Below are 25,619 nucleotides of genomic sequence, written 5' to 3' on the forward strand. Positions count from 1 at the left end.
GGATTTTCAGCGGGACCACGAAACGTTCAGGGAGGCCTGACAGTCAGGTGTTGCGAGCATCCTTGGGTCATCCCGTCATCACTACCGTGACGTAAGTCTCGGGAACTGTCCTTACAGTGGTGGTGCTGAACAAGATGGCTGTGCGTCGGGGAGCGGAGAGCTGAGGTTGAAATATAGCCCCCTAAATTGATCCATACACGAAAGGGAAAGCGCACGACGAAAGACTCGAAAGATCAGATTTTTTTTTACTGTCGCAAAACAGTGACGTATAATAGTTTCTAGTAGAAACGGAGCTGACTCCATCCACCTATTTATACAGGCTATAGAGACGGACATTACTCCGAATTGAAATATCGGTGCCGGTGGAAGACATCTGGGAGCGATCATAGCCAGAGCTAAGAGATGTCATTGCTGTGCGTTGGCGGTAAGTGACAAACAGACTACTGTTGGCTGTCGAGAGAAATGCTCTTATTTACACGGGTAACCAGTTGCTCCGCGGGCGGTTTTCTTCAATTCATCTCATTTGCAGCTGATTCTGCTCTAAAATGTCTTAATTGTTGGCGTATAGGCCTAAACGACGCGCTGAATACTACATTTGTTTTAAATTGGCTGTAGTCAAATTTCTTTGGCCAGAAAACTCGTTGTATTCTTTAGGTGGCCAGACAGCCTACATCATTTTTTTAAATTAGTCTACTTCTTGTTTTATTATATGACTGTCTTCTAATGATGGAGAAGCGGAATGAACACTGTCAGTCATCATAAACACTTTGATTGTTGATAAAATGGTCGCTGAACTGTCGTTATTGTAGTCTATTAACCGCAACAAATCACGCTCAAAATATGTTTGAATATTATCATAAAGCAGGCTACACAGAGTAAATATGAGTATCTGGAATATGATTGTCCGAAACTGAGTCCAGTGTTGGATTATGTCCCCGTGTGTAGTAGCTCACTAAAAAGGCGTGTACTGTAAATCCATGTTATTTTTGGTTTCTATTCAGATTTTTAAATATGTAGGGGTGGTTCGCACAGCAAATATTGTTCATTTAGTTTGTGTACTATTGCTTTTGGTTGTCTATCATAACGATGATTGCATTCCTTATGACAGCCTTTCGCTTAAGAAATCGTGACGTTTCCGAGGAAATATCCTGAATGCAGCCTTTCTATGCGGTGACTACAGTAGATTGCCTCCAGCGCTAGCCTGCTATATGTTGAATCGGTGTTGTTGACCATACCCCTTCTAGAATGATTGTTTGTGTGAAATGCATTTTCTCCAAGGATAATAACAGTTAGTCCAATAGATTTTACCCTGGGCAATGGGGCATTGGCGCGAGTCCTTCAGTCAATTTACTCTCCCAACAAAAACACCTAATAGCAGATGTCTTGTAGCCCTCAAATCAAAACAGCAAAATAGTCCCGTTTTTGATCGGGTTGTTTGAACATTAGCTGTGTTGACCTATTTTTTTCCCCCTCAGTAACTTGTTTTCCAGTTAATTTGTTAGCTGCCTGCTTGTTCTAGATTATTTAGGCATACAGTGGACTGCTTTCGGGTTTATGCTATTGTCACATCGATTCACACTCACAGTCACTTCCCTAAAACGTTGGCCTGTCACGATTTGTCTATGAAAGTGGTAGAGTGAAATGCCAGCAACCCTAAAGTGTTTGTGGAGACAGGATATTTTCTTGGCACAGTACTTGGATAAACAAGCTGATTGCACAGATGTCAGGATTGAGACAGACTGCCAGATGTACCCGCGATATCTTCACATTTTGTTGGCATAGCAACCCTCTCCCTGGCATTTGGGACTTTTCCTTTAATTTCCCATTAGTAATGAGTGTACAGCTAAATTAGTGGTCATATAAAATCCCGTAGCCAAGGTGAGATTGAGAGACTGAGACTTTTCTTACAAGTGGCACTATTTTCACCCACTATCGAGAGACTGGAGGAAGAATGGGGATATGAGTGATTTTTGTTAGACCTTCATGTAGAAATGGCAGAGAGAACATGGCATTGACAGCAACCCAGTGGAGAAGAAATGTCCCCACTGTTACCATTTCTTATAAACGCATGATTCTAACTACGGGTCTATTTGCATATCTTCAGATCATTAGTGAGTGCCCAGTGTGGTGCCCAGTGTTCAGCGAGAGAGCAGCTTTCTAGCGTCACATTACAATATCAACGAGTACACACACACTTCCTTGCAGCAATGACCGGGCTTGTTTTTAGTTGACAAATCCCCAGTCATTTCTTTTTCCCACATGAATGTCCACTGAAGCTCTCCGTATTCCCCAGCATGTCATGCGTTCAGTGGCTCAGCTAGCAAGCTTGAATAATGTTGTAATCCAACGGAAGGATAATTAGTTTGCGCCAGCCGAGGGCCGTTTAGCTCCATATAATCAGACGCTATATAACAATATCTCATGTTCTGTTCAGGTTCAGAATACATGATGCCTGGCTGTATCTCGACAGGCTGCTCCCTGAAAGAGAGCGAGCCCTTGGCTTTAATTTCATTTTTGTGTTTCATATTCTGTGGATTCATTGTTTTTTTTTAATGGAGACAGTTTTGTTCTTCATTAGGGCACATTACAATGGATCCTTTAAAATAAAATATAATTGACCTCCATGATATAGTTTATTATTCAAATGATAATAAAGCTTAATTTCACTGTGTGCGAGTAACTTAATTCCCCCTCTATTAGATTGAATAAGACAATATGACAGAAGAAAGCAATTATGTCGTCTCATTCCTGCCAATCAGAGAGTTTCATTCTGTATCTTCTTTCTCTGTTTCTTCATAACTGAGAACTCCGACATTATAGAATTCCTGCAGGCTACATGTTTGAATTATATTGCTGTTTCTTGCTCTTTGTACAAGTACAACTGATCTGAAGTATGAGGTGCTTGTAAGCTTTCGACTGGAAAATCTCAGGCAATAAAACCCTGGAGCTCTTCGGTAGGGCGAGAGTGACTATATTTCCTGCGAAGAGACACTAGCTTGTGTGCTTTTTTAAAAAGTGGGCTTTTTTTTTTGTAACCCTCCTAACATCATTGCTAAACCGATTTAGCATTGTGCATTTGAGCTGTGTGAGTCCCCCTCTACCCTTCACCCCCAACCCCCTATCCACTACTGTCCTGCTGAAGTGGTTATTTTTAGTAGTGGGGGTTCTGCTCTGCCTGCACTTGGATAGATAGATAGATAGATAGATAGATAGATAGAGAGAGAGAGAGAGAGAGAGAGAGAATAAATAAATAAATATCCAGACAGTGGATTGAGAGGTTGATGATGGGGAAAGCACTGCGTTGGAAGGGGGGGGGGTGTGAACTGATGGTAAGTGAGAGTGACATGGCGGAGGTGCTGAGGAATAGACAGCTGAAGAGGCTGGCTGAATGATTGGGTAGAATCCTGTTAGCTGCAGCTCTGCAAAGGGAGGCGGTGGTAATGGAGCTGGACATCTCTTTTGTTCTTTGTATTTTGCAGTGTTCCATGGAATCACCCTACAGGGGATAAAGTAGTCTGTTATATTGAGTAATGGTGAATCATGAAAGGCTTAGCTCTGAAGTTGGTTAAGTGCATCCTCTAACTCCTCCTCCTGCCCTGCAGACTAGCAAAACCATATTGATATTCAGATAAAACAAACATCCTCTTCAGGGTCTGTTGGGATGAGCTATTTTAGGAAAACAAATACATCCACTATTGTCACGCTGCTTCATCATTAACTGACTCTGACCGATTAACCTTATCATGTCAAGTCAGACAGCAGGAGACACAATTTTATTTTCTTTGTGATGGCTGTTATGATATGGATTATTCATACAGGTGGGAGTGCTCCAGCTGGACCCATAATGATAGAGAACATGTCAATAGGACTGGCCATGCCAGTCATGCGGGCATCTGAGTGGCAGCCCACTGCCACATTCCACTGTGCCATCAGAGAAAAGCATTGGAGGTTATTTTAGCCAACTCTGTGATTCCAAATGGGCCTTTTTCCCCTAAGTCCCTTTTCTTAACTGCAGCTCTTAGAGATGAAGTGAGGGGAGGCATTCACTGTGGATTAGAAGGAAGGCTTTGAATATTAAAGCCCTGAACATGGGGTTACTTGGCATCGGCAGGGCATGTGGGTGGGCGCGGGGTTAATGAATAATGAATGGGTCAGAAAAAAAGGATTGCTTACCTAAAGTGATCCCCAATTTATAGAAGGTGACAGTGGTACCTTTACCTTAACAGACCTGCTTTCATTGTGTCACCCTTACTGGTCATCATATGTGAGACTACGTGTGTACAGACACACACACACACGCACTGAATCCTGTGTGCTCCTCTTCTCTCTGAACCCCTCTCACCTGAGCATACCGCCGAGAGCCTTCTACTCAAATAGAGCTCTTGACATCTGTTAGTGAATACAGGCTTTGATGTTAAGACCCAGGCATTCTGCCATCAGAGGAAGTGTGCCCAGGCTGACTGAATTAGGTCCTTCCTTCCTCCTCCTCCTACGAAATGCCAGGGTCTTGTCATCACCCACGATCCCCGCATGGGCTGATATGCAAATTGGAATATGAAAAGAATATCTAAGATTTCTGATCTAAATTGCAAAATGAACATATGTTTTGACGCTGTCTTATGCAGCAAACCTTTTCAGCTCAGGAAGGTGTGGGTTGTTAATAGCTTTGTTGTTAGAAACCTGAATCTCTAGATTGATTGACCCCATTTTGTTTAATCCATTACAGTATGGCTCACTCTTTTTGTTGTTGTTTTTTTTTTCTGTCTGTTTTGCAGTGAAGAAAGCCAAACTCGATGGACCCCAAGGTGAGTTGAGACACGTTTGACTTCGTCTTAAAAAGTCTTAAACACTGGTTTGTTTGATAGTAACACTGATATTCCTCATTGTTCCACAGAAAAATTTAACACCTACGTAACGCTGAAGGTGCAGAATGTCAAGAGCACCACCATTGCTGTGCGGGGCGCCCAGCCATGCTGGGAGCAGGACTTCATGTTGTAAGACTTCTTCCCCCTCTCCTCCTCTCCCTCATTTGTTCGCCTCTTCCTCTCTCCCATCCCACTCTTCTTCTTCCTCCTCCTCCACCTCTCCCTCTATAGGAAATACTTACTAGTTTCTCTCTCCACACGTTGAGCTGCCCTGGGTCCTAAGTGCTCTGTCAGTGTTGAGACCACAAGGCTCTGGATGCCTGATCTCAGATACGAGATATGCAACTGTTGAGCCAGCCAGCCAGCCAGCCAGCCGTCCATGCAGCCGGGGCAGGCAGTGACACTAATGTGTTAACACCAGAGTGCACACATGTTGTGTAACACAGACTGCAGGGACTCCTGAATAAATGTTTTAAGTAGTGACGTTTAAGGTGCCCAGCAACACTCTCATTGTTTGGAGTGCCACAGTCACTGGCCAGGAGTTCAGATGAAGCCCTGGATAGGGCCAGAGTCAAAATGTTATTTTTTTTATATATATATATATTTTTTTGAATTTTACCCCTTTTCTCCCCAATTTCGTGGTATCCAATTGTTGTAGTAGCTACTGTCTTGTCTCATCGCTACAACTCCCGTACGGGCTCGGGAGAGACGAAGGTTGAAAGTCATGCGTCCTCCGATACACAACCCAACCAAGCCGCACTGCTTCTTAACACAGCCACATGTTAAGAACACATCCAACCCGGAAGCCAGCCGCACCAATGCGCCGGAGGAAACACCGTGCACCTGGCCACCTTGGTTAGCGTACACTGCGCCCAGCCCGCCACAGGAGTCGCTGGTGCGCGATGAGACAAGGACACCCCTACCAACCAAGCCCGGGCGACGCTAGGCCAATTGTGCGTCGCCCCACGGACCTCCCGATCGCGGCCGGTTACGACAGAGCCTGGGCGCGAACCCAGGGACTCTGATGGCACAGCTGGCGCTGCAGTACAGCGCCCTTAACCACTGCGCCACCCGGGAGGCCAAAATATTTTTAGTACTGATAACAGGAACAGGAAGTTGCCACGAAATGAGTACCTTTTGCGTCCCCTCTTATTTTCAGTAGAAATTGTGCACAAATATTGAATTTTAAAAGCCTGTTATATTAAATGAAGTGCACTTTTAATACAGACCACATTCAAAATTCAGCTTCAGTTTAACCCACTTAAACACAAAACTTCTCCAAGTTTTCACCTTCACTGTAAAGCCCTCGCTATTTTGTTGCTTTGACACAGTCATTTCTGAAGATGATTATTTATTTCATGTTATTAGTGATTAATTTTAAGGGGGGCGGACCTGTTACGTGAACTGAGATCTCATTTTAATTTGGTGAAATTATTATTATTTAAATATTTTTTTCAAGAGAGACATTGAACATCTGATAGTCAAATCATAGTGTGAAAGCAGGTGATCTGGTTCTACTCTTTTTGCCCATTTTCTGGTTTGTGGTCCAAAACTGAGCGGGTCGAGCATAACACGTCAACCCTGTTACCCATGGATAGACAGGCTAGAATAACACGTCAACCCTGTTACCCATAGATAGACAGGCTAGAATAACACGTCAACCCTGTTACCCATAGATAGACAGGCTAGAATAACACGTCAACCCTGTTACCCATAGATAGACAGGCTAGAATAACACGTCAACCCTGTTACCCATGGATAGACAGGCTAGAATAACACGTCAACCCTGTTACCCATGGATAGACAGGCTAGAATAACACGTCAACCCTGTTACCCATAGATAGACAGGGTAGGCTAGAATAACACGTCAACCCTGTTACCCATAGATAGACAGGCTAGAATAGGCTAGAATAACACGTCAACCCTGTTACCCATAGATAGACAGGCTAGAATAACACGTCAACCCTGTTACCCATAGATAGACAGGCTAGAATAACACGTCAACCCTGTTACCCATAGATAGACAGACTAGAATAACACGTCAACCCTGTTACCCATAGATAGACAGGCTAGAATAACACGTCAACCCTGTTACCCATAGATAGACAGGCTAGAATAACACGTCAACCCTGTTACCCATAGATAGACAGGCTAGAATAACACGTCAACCCTGTTACCCATAGATAGACAGGCTAGAATAACACGTCAACCCTGTTACCCATAGATAGACAGGCTAGAATAACACGTCAACCCTGTTACCCATAGATAGACAGGCTAGAATAACACGTCAACCCTGTTACCCATAGATAGACAGGCTAGAATAACACGTCAACCCTGTTACCCATAGATAGACAGGCTAGAATAACACATCAACCCTGTTACCCATAGATAGACAGGCTAGAATAACACGTCAACCCTGTTACCCATAGATAGACAGGCTAGAATAACACGTCAACCCTGTTACCCATAGATAGACAGGCTAGAATAACACGTCAACCCTGTTACCCATGGATAGACAGGCTAGAATAACACGTCAACCCTGTTACCCATAGATAGACAGGGTAGAAATGTCTGAACAAGTTAAACACATTTGTGAAGCTTGCACACAACAATCTTCCACTCCCCCTGTCACAAGGGGATTCCTGGCTGTCCCTATACAGAACTACTTTTGACCAGGGGTCAGGTACCATGGGGATGCAATCTGAGAATAGCTGTGTGGATACTTGAGATAATGGAGGTGCCCAGTGTATATATGTTATTGACCAAATCAGTCCTGGACAGTCAGCTCTATACGCTTTTTTCCTGCTAGAAGTAACTCCTGTTTTCCCTGATGGAAATAATACTGGTCTCCTTCACTCTGCCTTATTGACCTCGCCTCTCCCCCTCAGACAGCTCTCTGTGGCTCAGTGACTCACATCCACCACAGGGTGAACCACATTGGCTCTTTGTTCTATTAGATTAGCGCTTGGTATCTTATGGTATATATATTTCACTTCTATATAAGATGGGTTCTATATTTCCAGGCCCTGTTGCTCAATCAGGGTTTTGTCATTTCGGTCTCCCAGTCTGTTTAGTTTATTTCCTCATCTCATCACTTCTCTCTCTCTCTCCCTCCTCATCTTCTTGTCTCCCTCTTTTTCTCTACACCTTCTTACCCCCCCTTCTCTCTCTCTCTCCTTGTGCAGTGAGATCAACAGGCTGGACCTGGGGCTGACGGTGGAGGTGTGGAACAAAGGGTTAATCTGGGACACCATGGTGGGGACCTTGTGGATCCCCCTGCAAAACATCCGCCAGTCTAATGAGGTACGGTACACCCCCCCCCCCCCCCCCCCCCGATGCCCCCTCTCCTTCCCCACCACACTCCACCCTCCTGAGAGCACAAGGCGGTTTACCAGCAGCACATCCGAGGCTCAAACGCTAGTTCATCACAACAATAGACTCATACTGTTTGTTGTCAAGCTACATCAAAGTGTTTAAGGTGGAATACACTTCATATCAGGGATGAAAGGAGTTTAAGGGGAGTGTTCTTGGATGGTAAAGATGGATAACCTACAGGGAGTGAATTCCTCTGCTTCGAAACACTGTAACTAGGACTCTTTTTAGCATCCTCCCAATTGTTTGACTGTAAGAGGGAAAGTGTTACCCTGTACAGTAACAGTACGTGTGTGTGTGTGTGTGTGTGTGTGTGTGTGTGTGTGTGTGTGTGTGTGTGTGTGTGTGTGTGCTCGTGCTAGGACGGGCCGGGGCAGTGGCTGACCCTGGACTCCCAGGTCATCATGGCTGAGAATGAGATCACCGGCACCAAAGACCCCACCTTCCACCGCGTGCTGCTGGACACCCGCTTTGAACTGCCATTAGGTTAGTGTGTGTGTGTGTGTGTGTGTGTGCGTGCGTGCGTGTATGCATGAATGTGTCCTTAGTGACTGACCAGTGAATGGGTCTTTCTGCTTCAGACATTCCAGAGGATGAGGCTCGATACTGGGCCAAGAAACTGGAGCAACTCAATGCCATGAGGGACCAGGACGTAAGGCATCTCCTCCTCTCCTCCCTCTGTGTTTACATCTTACCCGCCCGCCACAAGGCAGGGCCATCAGTAATTACAGAAGTCATCACTTACTCTATGCATTAAATATGATGTAGACCTTTCGGTACACCCAGAACTCTCCTAGATGGTGATTACCCCATGTTAGATTAGCTGCAGTGCAATGTACAGTGTCAGTCAGCTGTATCTATTGTGTGTGTGTGTGTGTGTGTTGCAGTACACATACCAGGAGGAGGAGGAGAGACCACTGCAAGCGCCATCAACACAGTGCTGTGAGTAGTAGACACTTGATACTGGCTGTAGGCTCTTCACACCGTCTTTAATACCCTCCTCCCTTTCATCCTCCTTTTCACTTTGTTCCTGCCCCCCCCCCCCCCCACTTCCTACTTGTCACTCTCCCCGTCTCCACTTCCTCCTCCTCTTCTTCACTCTCCTTCTCTCCCTCATTACTATCCTCCCTTATCCTCCCTCCTCCTCATATTCACTTTATTCCTCCTCCTCCTCTTCTTCCTCGTCCCCCCTTCTTCTTCACTCTCCTCCCGAGTCTTTGGGATGCAGATTAGAGGGGAAGCAGCAGGCAGAAAGGAAGGCAGGCGGATGGAGGGAGGGAGGGAGGGAAGGAAGGAGGGAGAGAGAAAAGCTGACATGACGAATCGAGCCAGCAGGCCTGCCTCATAGTCAGCCCCACACACAGTGATTTATGGCTGCTAGCTGTGTGATGGATGTGTGCTGGCATACTTACACTGCCCTGTCAGACACAGCCCTGTCTGTCTGATGATGACGGCCCATGTGGGTGGGTGGAAACGACTGTGGATGAGTCTGGGCTGTGGTGGGTGTTTCAGTCTGTCAGTGGGTATTTGTGAGAGACGATTTGTGAGAGATCAGCCGTAAAGGTTGGTCAGTATGTGTGTGAGTGCTTGTCCGCATGCATGCTGTGTTTCAGTGAGTGTTTACGGATGGAGTCTGCGAATGCACTTTGAGTGATGGGATGCTGGGTAGTCAGTTATGGCTGACTACCCACTGCTCTGTGCACATTATTTAGCATGGGAGTTTATGGCTCAGGCCCAAATAAAAAAATTCTGTGGTAACTTATTACCTACTTACCCTCTGTCCTTGTAGGTAACTGGAGTCTTTGGGGAGACCAGCAAAGTAAGTCTTTCTAGTTTTTTTCACACAGTTTAGTGAACAATGTATGCTGACTCAAATGGAACCTTGTACTGCAGGCCTATATTGCTAGGTTTAATTATGTCACCAAGCACATACTAGCATCATGAGTACAGATGAACCCAGCCTCACATCATGATAATCATCATCACATTTCAACCATTTCCTGTGTAGACGAAGACCCAGACAGTGCGGTGGACGACAGAGACAGCGACTACCGCAGTGAGACCAGTAACAGCATCCCCCCTCCCTTCTACACCACGTCTCAGCCCAACGCCTCCATGCACCAGTACCCCATCCAGAGAGACCAGCGCTACTCCTCGCACACCTCCTACAACGGCTCCATCCAAGAGCTGGACTACGACAACCAGAGACCCATGAGGTAACCTAGCCTCTCTCCTGTCCTGTTCTGTCATCCTTACCTGCTTCATTACCTGGTTCACCACTCGGGGTCTCAATGGGGGGTTTGTCCCAATAAGCTTCCTTTCATTGTCTCCTCTCTTTCATTTGAAACTTACCTTTAAGTTATTTTATTACACGCTGCTATCCTACAGTTGTTCTAATCTAAAAACATGCAGGGGAGGTGGACGTCGTCACTTTTCCCTGTCCAGCTCCTTGAGATATGTGTGGGTGAAGGAAAGGAGACGAGGAAAGGAAACTACATTAGACTATTGACAGAGCATGGATCTCACTCGCAACACCTCTTCTTAGTCAAGGGATCCATATTGACTTTGTGTCCTCTAGAGATCGACACTCTATTCACCACAGAGTAAATCAGACTGATACAGAACCCACAGAGCCCCGTGAGCTTGTTTTGGTTCACACTGTTGTTACATGGTAACCTGTTGTCCCACTGTGACTTCACTCTCCAGAGCATACTGCGGTGCGGCCTCACTATACAAGCCCAAAGGAGCAGTCATGCCCACCTTGTACACAGGCCGTGTGGGAAGAGCCTCACTGGCACCATCACTGTGTGTGTGTGTGTGTGTGTGTGTGTGTGTGTGTGTGTGTGTGTGTGTGTGTGTGTGTGTGTGTGTGTGTGTGTGTGTGTGTGTGTGTGTGTGTGTGTGTGTGTGTGTGTGTGTGTGTGTGAGTGTGCATGCGTCTGTGTGTGGCTGAAATACAGCCCCCTGTGATCACTTAGCAACCCGCCCCCCCCAAAATCAAGTGTGTTTTTTGTCTTTACATCTATTGTTCAAAGGCACAAGTTCACTCAAACTCATGCCTTGCTTGGGGCAGCCACGTTATTGCATAAAGCCTTCTCTTGACAGTGATTCTGTTTTTAGCCATATGGACCTGCAAGTTCCGCTATAGCTAAAACCAATCACTCTCTTCTCTGTCTGACTGGCTCTGTCTGGCTCCTTGGTCAGTGCCAGTGGTCTTTATGCTGTAGGTTTGCCAGGCAGTTTGGTGTTGTGGATGTTGCTGTGTGTCTTTGAAAAGCCCCAGGCTAGACTGTACTGATGCTCCTCCTCTACTGCCTCTCCCTCCTTCCTGCCAGACGCTATGATAGTTTAGACTCGGCCACCAACGGGCGCAGCGATCTCGATTCAGCCTCAGGTTCGAGCCGGCACACCAGCCGCCAGTACTCTCTAGACAGTAGGCACTCGCTCTCCGATAGGTGGGTCTCTGCACCTCCTCTTCCTCCTCTTCCTCTTCCTCCTGCTCCAGCCTGTGACTTCGTCCGTGATCTCGCTGTGACGTCAGTGGTGGAATAGTCCTGTCCTCCTCGCTCGCTGTGCTTGCATGCATGTGCTGTTCAACTCCCTCTCTCTACTTCTTATCTACGTTCCGATCCTGTATCTACCTGATAATAACTACTGTATACACACCGGTATCACACACACATGATCTCCCCTCTCTCTGTCGTACATCTGTGGTGAAATGTGAATGAGTTCCCCTGTTGTGTTTGTGTTGTTATGTAAGACGTTGAAGGCATAGAGGAGAAGTTTGGCTAAGTTGATGTGAGTTGCAGTGATGAGGTGTTAGTGTGTTCTGTATGGTTCCTCTGCCTCCTCTGTCTCTCATTTGGCAGCCTGTTATTACCTCCTCCTACGGTGCCTCAGTGACAAGTCCTCTCTGTGATTAACTATGCAGCTCAGGCTTCCCCCAGCCAGAGCCAACCATGCTGTTGGCCGAGGACCCCGGGCCCGGCTCTTGTGTGGCAGGAGGCATGCCTGTTCAGTATTAATAGTAGCCTATCAGAGCGGGGAAGACACATGTCCTCCTGTATGTGCCACTGTACCTCTCTCTCCTGCTGTGTTTGGTGTTTGAGAAGGAAAATGCAGGTTTCTGTCAGACAGCTCAGTGAAAGAGCTGTGTGTGTCCATGTGGGTGTACTAAAGAGAGAGAGAGTTTGCATGCGTGTGCGCTTCTTGATTGAGTAGCAGGATTCTGGATGTGGTTTTGTGCGTATGCCGTGTGTGTATTTCTATGTGTGTGTTGGTTTCATCAGGTGTTCTGTTTTCCTGTTTGCATTCAGCCCAGGTTCCTGTCTCCTAGCTCTCACACAGACACACTCAGCCCAGGTTCCTGTCTCCTAGCTCTCAAACAGGCACATTCAGCCCAGGTTCCTGTCTCCTAGCTCTCACACAGACACACACAGCCCAGGTTCCTGTCTCCTAGCTCTCACACAGACACACTCAGTCCAGGTTCCTGTCTCCTAGCTCTCACACAGACACACTCAGCCCAGGTTCCTGTCTCCTAGCTCTCAAACAGGCACATTCAGCCCAGGTTCCTGTCTCCTAGCTCTCACACAGACACACACAGCCCAGGTTCCTGTCTCCTAGCTCTCACACAGACACACTCAGTCCAGGTTCCTGTCTCCTAGCTCTCACACAGACAACAGCCCAGGTCCCTGTCTCCTAGCTCTCAAACAGACACATTCAGCCCAGGTTCCTGTCTCCTAGCTCTCACACAGACACACTCAGTCCAGGTTCCTGTCTCCTAGCTCGCACACAGACACACACAGCCCAGGTCCCTGTCTCCTAGCTCTCACACAGACACACACAGTCCAGGTCCCTGTCTCCTAGCTCTCACACAGACAACAGCCCAGGTTCCTGTCTCCTAGCTCTCACACAGACACACACAGCCCAGGTCCCTGTCTCCTAGCTCTCACACAGACATACTCAGCTCAGGTTCCTGTCTCCTAGCTCTCACACAGACAACAGCCCAGGTCCCTGTCTCCTAGCTCTCAAACAGACACACACAGTCCAGGTCCCTGTCTCCTAGCTCTCAAACAGACACACACAGTCCAGGTTCCTGTCTCCTAGCTCTCAAACAGACACACACAGCCCAGGTTCCTGTCTCCTAGCTCTCAAACAGACACACACAGCCCAGGTTCCTGTCTCCTAGCTCTCACACAGACAACAGTCCAGGTCCCTGTCTCCTAGCTCTCAAACAGACACACTCAGCCCAGGTTCCTGTCTCCTAGCTCTCACACAGACACACACAGTCCAGGTCCCTGTCTCTCTCACACAGACACACACAGTCCAGGTCCCTGTCTCTCTCACACAGACACTCACAGTCCAGGTCCCTGTCTCTCTCACACAGACACACACAGTCCAGGTTCCTGTCTCCTAGCTCTCAAACAGACACACACAGTCCAGGTCCCTGTCTCCTAGCTCTCACACAGACACACTCAGTCCAGGTCCCTGTCTCTCTCACACAGACACACACAGTCCAGGTTCCTGTCTCCTAGCTCTCACACAGACACACACAGCCCAGGTCCCTGTCTCCTAGCTCTCACACAGACACACTCAGTCCAGGTCCCTGTCTCTCTCACACAGACACACACAGTCCAGGTCCCTGTCTCTCTCACACAGACACACACAGTCCAGGGCTGTTTAACTCTTCCTTCTTTCTTTACTCCCCCTGTACCGCCTCATGCATTATTGAACCTTCACTGCTTTAATCGATTGTGTGTAAACGAGTGTACTTGTGTCTGTGTGTTGGGATGTGTGTTGTTCCAGTCTGCTCTCTCTCTCTCTCTCTGACTCATGAGGTGTCTCATTCTCTTTCTCTTCTCACTAATAGCCTCATTCATCAAAGTCGATAAATGTTCCGCTATTTTATTTGTCTGCTAAAAAGAGTCTGTTTCAGCCCAGTGTAGGCCCCTGCCTCTCTCTTTCCACTTGTACTTTCTTTCTCCACCCCTGTCCCTCTGATTTCTCTCTCAAAATGTGAAATGAACAATAAAAAGTGTAAATATTACACTCACACACTCTCTCCCTCTCTCTCTCTCTTTCTCTCTCATCACCTCACCTGAGTGGGTGTCATTTCTTGTCAAGGCTGTTTACCTCGCGTCTTGTTTCGCTGTTTATTGTGTTGGCTCTGGGTGTTTGTGAATCTCTGCTCTGTTGAATATGCAGATTTGTATTTGGCGTGTGATCAGAGCATCCACCAATAATATCTCTCTCTCTATACTAAAAATGAATGAATGTTACTACACCACATAACCCCCACACTCATGCATCTGAACACACACTAGCCTATCCCTTGGTCCAGGATGCCTGGGTTTGTCCCTCTCCTCTTTATCCTAGGTTAACTGTTCTCCCTCACTTTAGTCCCAAATACGTCCCCTTAACATGCACTCTGGGCCCATTTGGTTGCTCATTTCTTTGTTTTTTCGTCCCCAGTCTGCTCTATGTGTCTGTGTTTCTGACTGTGGTCCATTTGTCTGTCTGTCTACAGTCCTACAGGCAGCAGTCGCTATGCCTCCTCTGGGGAGCTGAGCCGAGGCAGCTCCCAGCTCAGTGAGGAGTTTGGCCCTGAGAACGAGGGGAGTCTGAGAGGCTCTGTGGAGCTCTACGATGAGAACGACTCTTACCACTCCTGCCACTCCTCTGTCAGCTACGACAAGGAATCGGCTGGCTGGGACCCCGATGAGCCCGAGGTGGTGTACAGTGACGAAGGGGGCTATGTCAAAGATGGCGGAGAGGAGGGGGCTATTTACGATGAGGAGGGCGAGCTCTACCAGCCCGAGCAGGGAGAGGGGGAGTACAACTATGAGGGAGAGGAGGAGATAATTTACGAAGATGAAGATCTCTACCCTTTGGACGGCACGCTCAGCGAGGACCAGGAGCCACCCTACACCCCCACCCCCACCAGCACAGCCCCCACGCTGGCCCCCGAGGCCTCCATCACCAGGCCCCCTCTGGAGAAACAAGCCTCTCTGAGAGAGCAGCAGCCCGAGCCCCCCACCCTGGCCCCCACCACCCAGGCCCAGACCATGCCCCCTGTCCAGCCCCCTGTCACCACAGCCTCCACCAAGCCTCCATTTACTCCCATGATCCATCCATCCCTCACCCAGCCCCCGGTGCCCACCGCCCAGCCCCCGGTGCCCACCACCCAGCCCCCTGCTCCAGAGACCCAGCCTCCAGTGTCTGATGCCCTGGATGATATCCTCCTAGACCTTCAAGAGGAAGAGCCTCTGTCTTTAGAGCAGGAGGTCCCTGTGGTGGAGAGTCCCCCAGCAGAAGTCCCAGCAGAGAAGAGTGAGACTCCTCTTGTCAGGTGAACCCTCAACCATCCACGTCTGTAGTTATATAGTAATGCTGGCCTGAACACCATTGTCTGCTACGCTATTACCACAACTATTTACTGCAACTTTCCCCTCTACACATTACGTTGTACTACAATAGACTTTTATTACTATCCACTACTGCCTTTAAAACAGAGCGAAGTTCGATCATTTTCTACCATCTAAGTATCTTCACAATTAATGAGCACCAGTCTGAAATCCCCTGTACATTTCCCTCCCAGCTATCAAAGGCCCATCATGGAGCCTGGACCAGACCGGGCCAGGGCCAACTGGCAACGGCTCTGCAGCAAGGTCCGACTACAGCTGCAGCAGGTGAGACTGTGTGTGTGTGTGTGTGTGTGTGTGTGTGTGTGTGTGTGTGTGTGTGTGTGTGTGTGTGTGTGTGTGTGTGTGTGTGTGTGTGTGTGTGTGTGTGTGTGTGTGTGTGTGTGTGTGTACGTGTGTGTGTACGTGTGTGTGTACGTGTGTGTACGTGCGACATGGACTCAGAGTTAGATGTAAGTAACAGTAAACGGAAATCTTTCTCCCTCCATTTAGTAGGATGTTCATGTTTCATATACTTTACGTTTCATATAATATTAATTTGTGAATGTTCATCATCCATTTTGTATGATATGTTATGAATTATATTTTGTATGATATGTTATGAATTATATTTTGTATAATATGTTACAAATTCCACTTTATTGTGGTTAACATTGGCTAGGTGGCTAACGTTAGCTAGGCAAAGGGTTAAGGTTAGGAGAAGGGTTAGCTAACACGCTAAGTAGTTGCAAAGTAGCTAAAACGTAGTAAATAGTTGCAAGGTTGCTAATTAGACAAAATACTAAAGTTGTCCGTGATGTGATTCAAACACGCAACCTTTGGGTTGCTAGACATTTGCGTTAATGCGCTCACCCATCCTCCCCGACCAACAGCCCTCCTTTCATTTTAACCTTCTTTCTTATGTGACCAAATGTAACATATCATACTAATTTTAGTTCCCCAGATTTCCATTTACTATGTTATGTCTAGTCTATGAGACCAGGCTGGTGCAGGTGGGTGTGTATGGATGGACCTTCTATGTGGCTGCCTGCTATGTTTTTCACCATAATGCTGTCACTCCTTCATATGTCCCTGCCCTGAAATGTATCTTCTGACATCTGTGCCCCTTCAGTTTTGTTTCATTCACTTCTTAATCATTAATTCCAGTTTATATGACCCTTTTAAGTTGTGATCCAGTGGTTGTTTTAGCCTGGCTTTATTTTGTCAAGATAATATTATTTGTTTACCCCTGTTTGTGTGCCATTTCATTTGTTTTCTTTTCAGTTTTGTTTTTGCCACCCCATAGCGATATGCATGTTGTCCGTTCTGATGGGCCAGGGCTGGAAACGACTGCCAGGTGGGTGTGTCCGTGGTTGCTTGTGAGCGCTGCTGGTGACAATAACGTGAATGTCAGTGTTGTTGTGTCGTGCTCTGAACACACAGAGAGATAAGGAACACGTCTTCCTGTTAGAGCACAGATAGAATTACTGGAATGTTACTGCAGATAAGGATCTGTCACAAATCCACTTTCAACCATGGCCTTCAAACACAAAGGCCTCCCCACTGACGTCAATGGACAGTGAAATCACCCGAGGCAACGCCCTCTTGTCTCTCTTCCATGTTTTATGGCTGACATTAAGGACTGTTTTCTGCCCAATTAAACACATCCTTCTTGATTTTATATTAATAAACTGTGGGAGACTCAATCTTTGTTATTGTGGCGGGACAGACAGGGGCAGATATGTGATGTACTAAGACCTAATAAAACCATTTCAAGGCATACTATGTGCCAATCACTCCTCACCCTGTCTCACCCTGTCTCACCCCTCTCTCCACAGGCTCGAGGGGAGTCGGTTGGGATTTGCTCCCTGTTGCTATCAGCAGGGTAAGTGTCTGTCACGATCACACCCACAAGTATGCTAATAAAGCTTCACAACATGAAATAATAACAAAACTGCATGACATTTTGAGCAAATAATTGGAGTGTAGTTTGTCCCAGATCTGTTTGTGTTGCAAATGGCCATTGTCATACAAACATGGCTATATAGCACAAACAGATCTGGGATCAGGTTAAAGTATTTGTTCCTGTAATTTACAGTGTGTTTATGTGTTAGTGGTGGAAGGGGATTTTGTGATAATAAGAGTGTTGTGTTTGTGGGGTTTCTCCCCATGCAGGGTGGGTGGGGCGTTGTATAGCATTGACAGCATGCCGGACCTCCGCAAGAGGAAAGCCATGCCTCTGGTCAGGGACCTGGTCAGTGTAAGTCCTGACCACTTACTAAATATAGTCACTCGACATTCACCCCTTCTCTCTCTCTCTCTCTCTCTACTCTCTTTCTTTCTTTCTTCCCCCCTTCTTTCCTTGTTGTGCCCTGAAGGGGACAACCCTGTCCTTCTGTCTCTACTTGAAGAACCCAGAGTCAGGGGTCTCAGATGGCCACTGAGGCCTGCCTTGGAGAGGCTGTCAGACTCTAGCCCTCCACACCTCCCAGGGAGCGTCACTCTGTCCTCTCCTCTCTCTGACTGCTCACCCTGGGGGTGTGGTATGTTAACCAATGGGATGCTAGATGAGAGTGGAGAAAATAATCCTGGATAGTTATATCCTGCTGTACTGTACGTGAACACTCATATACTCATAGAAAAAAAGTGTTATTTGCCTGTCCCCTAGGAGAACCCTTTTTGGTTCCAAGTAGAATCCTTTTTGGTTCCAGGTAGAACCAATTTTGGTTCCAAGTATAACCCTTTTTTTACATGTAACCCAGAAGGGTTCAACCTGGAACTTAAAGGGTTCTTCGAAGGGTTATCTTATGAAACTGCCAAATAACCATTTTAGGTTCTAGATAGAAAAAAAGGTGCTAAGAGTATAGCTGTCTTTATCTGTCCCGTTAAAGATTGAATAGAGTAGATTATTTTCATTGGAGAAGTATACAGAGGAATAGTACCATTGTTGGGCTCCAGCTGGAGTAATGGCAGAGCAGAGTGTTTAAGTAGCTGTCAAAGCAGGTGCTTACTAGGCTATTAAACTCACACCAAATAGATGGCCTTGTCCTTGTTCTATCCATCCTTGCCAATTGATCTGATTTCCAAGTTTTGAGTTGAATAGCTCTGATAAGCTGAAGGCCTGCCAGACTATACTGCCAGCTCAGCGCTCAGGTGGCTCGGCTCCAACGTGAGCTGTAATGAAGAATTACCATTCCGGACAAAATAGCTCAGCACTTTGTCTCTATGAATCCAGCTTACTGTCACACTGTACACCCCCGCCCCCCCCCACACACACACGCACGCATACACACACACTAACTGCCTGAGTCTGATTCATCCAGACCAGGTAATGTGCTGAGTGGAACTGAATCTGAATGTGCAACAAAGCCAGACTAATATTCAGCCAGTGTTCTCAGACACAGAAGTATGTGCAGGACGATGGCTCTCTCTCCTAATGCTGACTACCTCTCTCTCTCTCTCTCTCAGACAGTGTCCTAACTCTCTGTGTTTTAATGGTGTCTATCCTTCAACATTGCTAAGGAAGTACATTCATTTCCCACTCTGTCCCTAAGGGCCTTTGTCCTAGCCGTGTACAAAGTTGTTTACATGCCTCGTTTTCATCTTGTGTGATTTATAGGTCTAGATCTTTCCTCCCACCCAGTGTTTCATCAACAAAATCATCAAGTTATTTTTCCTTTCCCTTGGCTAATTTATCACCGCCACCCTGTATCTGTTTTGAAATCACCCCTATGCCACTGTGGCCATGTTTGTGACTGTAGCTAAAGTTGTTTTGACATGCCCCTTTTAACACTTGTTTCTCGTTCTGCTTCCTCCTTCTTTCACATGCACTGTCACAGGCTATGGTGAGTAACACTGGGTTCCAAATGAAAAGGGAATGTTGGAGCACTTTCATTTCAGATACCCACGACCCCTTGTTTCTTATATAAACACTTGGGGAGAATACAGCTGGACTGCATTATGCCCTATTGGTTTAGATTGCATTATGCCCTATTGGCTTAGATTGCATTATGCCCTATTGGTTTAGATTGCATTATGCCCTATTGGTTTAGATTGCATTATGCCCTATTGGTTTAGATTGCATTATGCCCTATTGGCTTAGACTGCATTATGCCCTATTGGTTTAGATTGCATTTGGTTTAGATTGCATTATGCCCTATTGGCCCTATTAGACTGCATTATGCCCTATTGGTTTAGACTGCATTATGCCCTATTGGTTTAGACTGCATTATGCCCTATTGGTTTAGATTGCATTATGCCCTATAGGCTTAGATTGCATTATGCCCTATTGGTTTAGACTGCATTATGCCCTATTGGTTTAGATTGCATTATGCCCTATTGGTTTAGACTGCATTATGCCCTATTGGTTTAGACTGCATTATGCCCTATTGGTTTAGATTGCATTATGCCCTATAGGCTTAGATTGCATTATGCCCTATTGGTTTAGACTGCATTATGCCCTATTGGTGTAGATTGCATTATGCCCTATTGGCTTAGACTGCATTATGCCCTATTGGTTTAGACTGCATTATGCCCTATTGGTTTAGATTGCATTATGCCCTATTGGTTTAGACTGCATTATGCCCTATTGGTTTAGATTGCATTATGCCCTATTGGTTTAGACTGCATTATGCCCTATTGGTTTAGACTGCATTATGCCCTATTGGTTTAGACTGCATTATGCCCTATTGGTTTAGACTGCATTATGCCCTATTGGTTTAGACTGCATTATGCCCTATTGGCTGCATTATGCCCTATTGGTTTAGACTGCTGCATTATGCCCTATTGGTTTAGACTGCATTATGCCCTATTGGTTTAGACTGCATTATGCCCTATTGGTTTAGACTGCATTATGCCCTATTGGTTTAGACTGCATTATGCCCTATTGGTTTAGACTGCATTATGCCCTATTGGTTTAGACTGCATTATGCCCTATTGGTTTAGACTGCATTATGCCCTATTGGCTTAGACTGCATTATGCCCTATTGGCTTAGACTGCATTATGCCCTATTGGTTTAGACTGCATTATGCCCTATTGGTTTAGACTGCATTATGCCCTATTGGTTTAGACTGCATTATGCCCTATTGGTTTAGACTGCATTATGCCCTATTGGTTTAGACTGCATTATGCCCTATTGGTTTAGACTGCATTATGCCCTATTGGCTTAGACTGCATTATGCCCTATTGGCTTAGACTGCATTATGACCTATTGGTTTAGACTGCATTATGCCCTATTGGTTTAGATGCGTACTGAGATGTATTCTGATCCAAACTATGTTGAAAGATGTTAAAGTATGTATCAAGAGAAATATACTTCCCTCTTTGAGTAAAATCGAAGTTGTTACTTTGTTTTAAAAGCCCTTATGGAATGTATTTCAATCACAGCATGCACCGAACTACTATATTTCAAACGTATCTCTTCTTTCATTGTCATCCACTCCATCCTTTATTTTACTCCCCTTCCTGGCCTACCTCAGTCCCTGGCTCAGAACTCCAGAAAGGCAGGGATTACATCAGCCATGGCGTCCAGCACTCTCAATAACGAGGAACTGGTGCGTTTCTGGCTCTTTCTTTTCTCTATTCACACTATATGCAGCTAGTTTTTCTCTCTCTCCATGTACTCATAGATTCCACTAAGTCTCTGTCTATAACTCCTCTCTCTTCTTCTGTTTCCTTCTCTTGTAGAAGAGCCATGTGTACAAGAAGACTCTACAGGCTCTGATCTACCCCATCTCCTGCACCACGCCTCATAACTTTGAGGTGTGGACGGCCACCACGCCCACCTACTGCTACGAGTGTGAGGGGCTGCTGTGGGGTATCGCCCGCCAGGGCATGAGGTGCACCGAGTGTGGGGTCAAATGTCACGATAAGTGCCAGGACCTGCTCAACGCTGACTGCCTGCAAAGTAAGTAGCGCCATGTTGATTTTGCTCAGTGAGTTGTAAAGTTTTCTTCAGTTGGTGCTAAAACATAATATAGCGGTGAGACATGAAAAACAAAGGTGGGAAAAAATTGTTTAGAGGTTTGTAGTAACCAGCAACACCAAATGTGTGAGGTTACTTCTGTAATGGACCTTACCGACCGCTGCTTTGGATAAGAGGGTTATTAACTAAAAGGCTCCTTTGACTGTTGTACTTCAGACTCTGCCCTCCATTCTCTTACATCTCTCATCCCACTCTGCTTGTCCTCCTCCCTCTTATTCTCTCATCCCACTCTGCTTGTCCTCCTCCCTCTTATTCTCTCATCCCACTCTGCTTGTCCTCCTCCCTCTTATTCTCTCATCCCACTCTGCTTGTCCTCCTCCCTCTTATTCTCTCATCCCACTCTGCTTGTCCTCCTCCCTCTTATTCTCTCATCCCACTCTGCTTGTCCTCCTCCCTCTTATTCTCTCATCCCACTCTGCTTGTCCTCCTCCCTCTTATTCTCTCATCCCACTCTGCTGTCTCAGACACTCTCTATCTTGTTTGGTTTTTCTGGAAAGGAAATGAAAAGCCATTTGTCTTTCCTTGACATCCTCTCCACCTTTCCAACTCTTCATGGGCGTTTCATAGGTCTGCAGATACTGCCAGAGTACTCATCCATAAATCATACTGCATACTCTGTCTCACAGTGTTCTGATGATGGGGCACATTTGCTCTTATAGATCAAATCAAGATTTATTTGAACTGCATTTAAAATTGCAACATACTTTACAGCAAAACAATTTTAAAAATGCAGGATAAGAAGTTTTAAAAAACGACAGAAGGCAATAAAAGAGATGAATAAAAGAACAATAAAACAAAGACTACAGTAAAATCTGTGTTTATAGGTGCCATGGTTTATGTTATGCATCCTTCGTATACGTTCATCCAATATTTATCCCATTCAACCCAATGAAAACTGTTCATGACCTCCATGCAGCATCACAAAAACCTTCTAATTTCTAATGTAACTCAATAAATAAAATCTGACCTTCATCGCTCTTGTCTACCTCAGGGGCAGCGGAGAAGAGTTCTAAGCATGGGGCGGAGGACCGAACCCAGAACATCATCATGGTTCTGAAGGACAGGATGAAGATCCGGGAGAGGAACAAGCCGGAGATCTTTGAGCTGATCCAGGAGGTGTTTGCCATGGTCAAAGCCACTCACGTCACCTACATGAAGCAGATCAAACAGAGCGTACTGGACGGCACCTCCAAGTGGTCGGCCAAGATCAGCATCACAGGTGAGAGAGAGAGGGGGGAAGATACCAGGGCTTCAGAGTTGGAGTGCTGATCTAGGACCAGGTCTGCGCTATCAGAATCACAAAAAGAATCTTATTCATTATGATGTAAAAAGATAAACAAGCAGAGTCCTATTCTGAGACGCTTTGTGAATTGTATGAGTCCAGAACCATTCATTTGTAAAGCTCTGGCAGATGCCATTGGGTGTCTGACTCCATCACGAGTCATCACGAGTCACGACACACATCATCCCCCTTTGTTTCCTCTTGTTTGTTTGCGTTCCAGTTCTGTTTGTTGTAAAGGTCATACTGTGCTGTAGACCGTTGAGCCACTGTCTGACACAAAGGAGACAGATTAGATAAATCCCTTGAACGGCCATATGAGGAGGGATTAGAGATATCCGTCTGTAGGTAGGAAAGGCAAACAATCTGAATAGGTCAATGGGAGTATGTGGGAGGGCGAACTCTCTCCACTTAGCCTTAAACTAGACGTCTGTTTAAACAAGCTATGCTCCAGCCAGACTGATCACCTGATGCTGTCGCCTGTCCCCTCCCCCTATCCCCTCCACAGTGCTGTGTGCTCAGGGCCTTCAGGCCAAGGATAAAACTGGCACGAGTGACCCTTATGTCACGGTCCAGGTGGGCAAGACCAAGAAGAGGACCAAGACTATCTACGGCAACCTCAACCCTGTCTGGGAGGAGAACTTCCACTTGTGAGTACTATAAGAGAGAGAAAGTACTAGACTGAAATGACATTGAAGGTTGTGTATTCACAGGTTATGAATGGGTCACAATTAATGCATATGTCCAACTCTGAACCCATGTGAATAGATGGGATTGGTGGGTCCCTCAAGCAGGAAACGACATAGTGGCGTCTTCCTGTTTCTCTCTCTCTTTCTCCCTGTAGTGAGTGCCACAACTCCTCGGACCGGATCAAGGTGCGGGTGTGGGACGAGGATGATGACATCAAGTCTCGGGTGAAACAGAAGTTCAAGAGGGAGTCAGATGACTTCCTGGGTCAGACCATCATTGAGGTCCGCACGCTGAGCGGAGAGATGGACGTCTGGTACAACCTGGGTCAGTAGGGGAAAGACCTGGGTCATTTGGGGAAAGACCTGGGTCATTTGGGGAAAGACCTGGGTCATTTGGGGAAAGACCTGGGTCATTTGGGGAAAGACCTGGGTCATTTGGGGAAAGACCTGGGTTAGTAGGGGAAAGACCTGGGTCATTAGGGGAAAGACCTGGGTCATTAGGGGAAAGACCTGGGTCATTAGGGGAAAGACCTGGGTCAGTAGGGGAAAGACCTGGGTCAGTAGGGGAAAGACCTGGGTCAGTAGGGGAAAGACCTGTGTCAGTTGGGGAAAGACCTGGGTCAGTAGGGGAAAGACCTGGGTCAGTAGGGGAAAGACCTGGGTCAGTAGGGGAAAGACCTGGGTCAGTAGGGGAAAGACCTGGGTCAGTAGGGGAAAGACCTGGGTCAGTAGGGGAAAGACCTGGGTCAGTAGGGGAAAGACCTGGGTCAGTAGGGGAAAGACCTGGGTCAGTAAGGGAAAGACCTGGGTCAGTAGGGGAAAGACCTGGGTCAGTAGGGGAAAGACCTGGGTCAGTAGGGGAAAGACCTGGGTCAAAGACCTGGGTAGGGGAAAGACCTGGGTCAGTAGGGGAAAGACCTGGGTCAGTAGGGGAAAGACCTGGGTCAGTAGGGGAAAGACCTGGGTCAGTAGGGGAAAGACCTGGGTCAGTAGGGGAAAGACCTGGGTCAGTAGGGGAAAGACCTGGGTCAGTAGGGGAAAGACCTGGGGAAACATTCATTTTGTTGATGTTCTACTTGTAATTCTAATACTATGTGTCAATTAATCCCATAAGGGATTGGTTGCAAACTGGCGATTTAACATGAAAATAAAATGTCATTAATTAAAACCAAATCATTGAGTCCATAAAATGACTTTCTAGGTATCCATTAGATGAGGCACATTTGGTGAACTAATTTGGGTGAAAGGTTGAGGTCTTTAATAAAGATAGTTATTGTTATGTTGACTCTAATATGTGTTGACTGAGACTCTTGTCTTTTGTCCCTCTCTGCAGACAAGCGTACAGACAAGTCAGCTGTGTCTGGTGCCATCAGAATGCACATCAATGTAGAGATCAAAGGAGAGGAAACAGTCGCTCCATATCATGTCCAATACACCTGTCTGCACGAGGTAAGCTCTGTGTGTGTGTGTGTGTGTGTGTGTGTGTGTGTGTGTGTGTGTGTGTGTGTGTGTGTGTGTGTGTGTGTGTGTGTGTGTGTGTGTGTGTGTGTGTGTGTGTGTGTGTGTGTGTGTGTGTGTGTGTGTGTGTGTGTGTGTGTGCCTTCAGGTGGCAAGTGAGATTAATGAGCCCAGTCATCTTGTTTCATTTAGCTGACTGATGTAGCAGTCGTTCATTGAAGTGGCCGTTACAGATGAATCAGAAGTTAATACCCCATAAAAGTGACACCGTCTGCATTGCTCAATCAACATTAAGACCACATCAGATATGAAATACCACAGATATTAGTTCTCCCTCTGACCTTCTTAAAATATGGAATGATCTACCATAGTTATTCTAAATGAGCATTGCCCTATATCAGTTCCAAGTTCTGTGAGCCCAATAGTTTTTTCGTTTTTTCCCCTTCATTTTATTTGTATTTATTATTCTATTGTTGGACATAAAAGACTAAAATAAACACTGTAAATAGATGATCTGTAGCAAATTCTCTTAATCTCCACAATGGCTTAACACATTGTAATGGTGAGTCGTC

The 25,619-nt window shown here is 46.2% G+C and overlaps 1 protein-coding gene across 1 annotated transcript in view; it reads left to right on the forward strand.

The window, feature by feature from the left end:
- Positions 1 to 366: 366 nt before the first annotated feature.
- The window catches only part of LOC139409165 (protein unc-13 homolog A-like), a 54,674-nt gene continuing 29,421 nt past the window's right edge, over positions 367 to 25,619 (forward strand). Inside the window, exons 1-21 of the mRNA XM_071153947.1 lie at positions 367 to 424; positions 4,776 to 4,805; positions 4,895 to 4,994; positions 8,051 to 8,168; positions 8,600 to 8,723; positions 8,819 to 8,889; positions 9,125 to 9,179; positions 10,027 to 10,056; positions 10,246 to 10,453; positions 11,573 to 11,692; positions 14,764 to 15,585; positions 15,835 to 15,925; positions 17,476 to 17,522; positions 17,813 to 17,897; positions 19,477 to 19,482; positions 21,116 to 21,190; positions 21,324 to 21,543; positions 22,613 to 22,840; positions 23,409 to 23,550; positions 23,745 to 23,914; positions 24,923 to 25,038. Of these exons, the coding sequence (XP_071010048.1) occupies positions 403 to 424; positions 4,776 to 4,805; positions 4,895 to 4,994; positions 8,051 to 8,168; positions 8,600 to 8,723; positions 8,819 to 8,889; positions 9,125 to 9,179; positions 10,027 to 10,056; positions 10,246 to 10,453; positions 11,573 to 11,692; positions 14,764 to 15,585; positions 15,835 to 15,925; positions 17,476 to 17,522; positions 17,813 to 17,897; positions 19,477 to 19,482; positions 21,116 to 21,190; positions 21,324 to 21,543; positions 22,613 to 22,840; positions 23,409 to 23,550; positions 23,745 to 23,914; positions 24,923 to 25,038 (2,880 nt within the window). The 5' untranslated portion in view covers positions 367 to 402. The remainder of the gene's footprint in view (positions 425 to 4,775; positions 4,806 to 4,894; positions 4,995 to 8,050; positions 8,169 to 8,599; positions 8,724 to 8,818; positions 8,890 to 9,124; positions 9,180 to 10,026; positions 10,057 to 10,245; positions 10,454 to 11,572; positions 11,693 to 14,763; positions 15,586 to 15,834; positions 15,926 to 17,475; positions 17,523 to 17,812; positions 17,898 to 19,476; positions 19,483 to 21,115; positions 21,191 to 21,323; positions 21,544 to 22,612; positions 22,841 to 23,408; positions 23,551 to 23,744; positions 23,915 to 24,922; positions 25,039 to 25,619) is intronic.

This window comes from Oncorhynchus clarkii, chromosome 5, assembly GCF_045791955.1.
Source record: "Oncorhynchus clarkii lewisi isolate Uvic-CL-2024 chromosome 5, UVic_Ocla_1.0, whole genome shotgun sequence".
In the NCBI taxonomy this organism is placed as follows: Eukaryota; Metazoa; Chordata; class Actinopteri; order Salmoniformes; family Salmonidae; genus Oncorhynchus; species Oncorhynchus clarkii.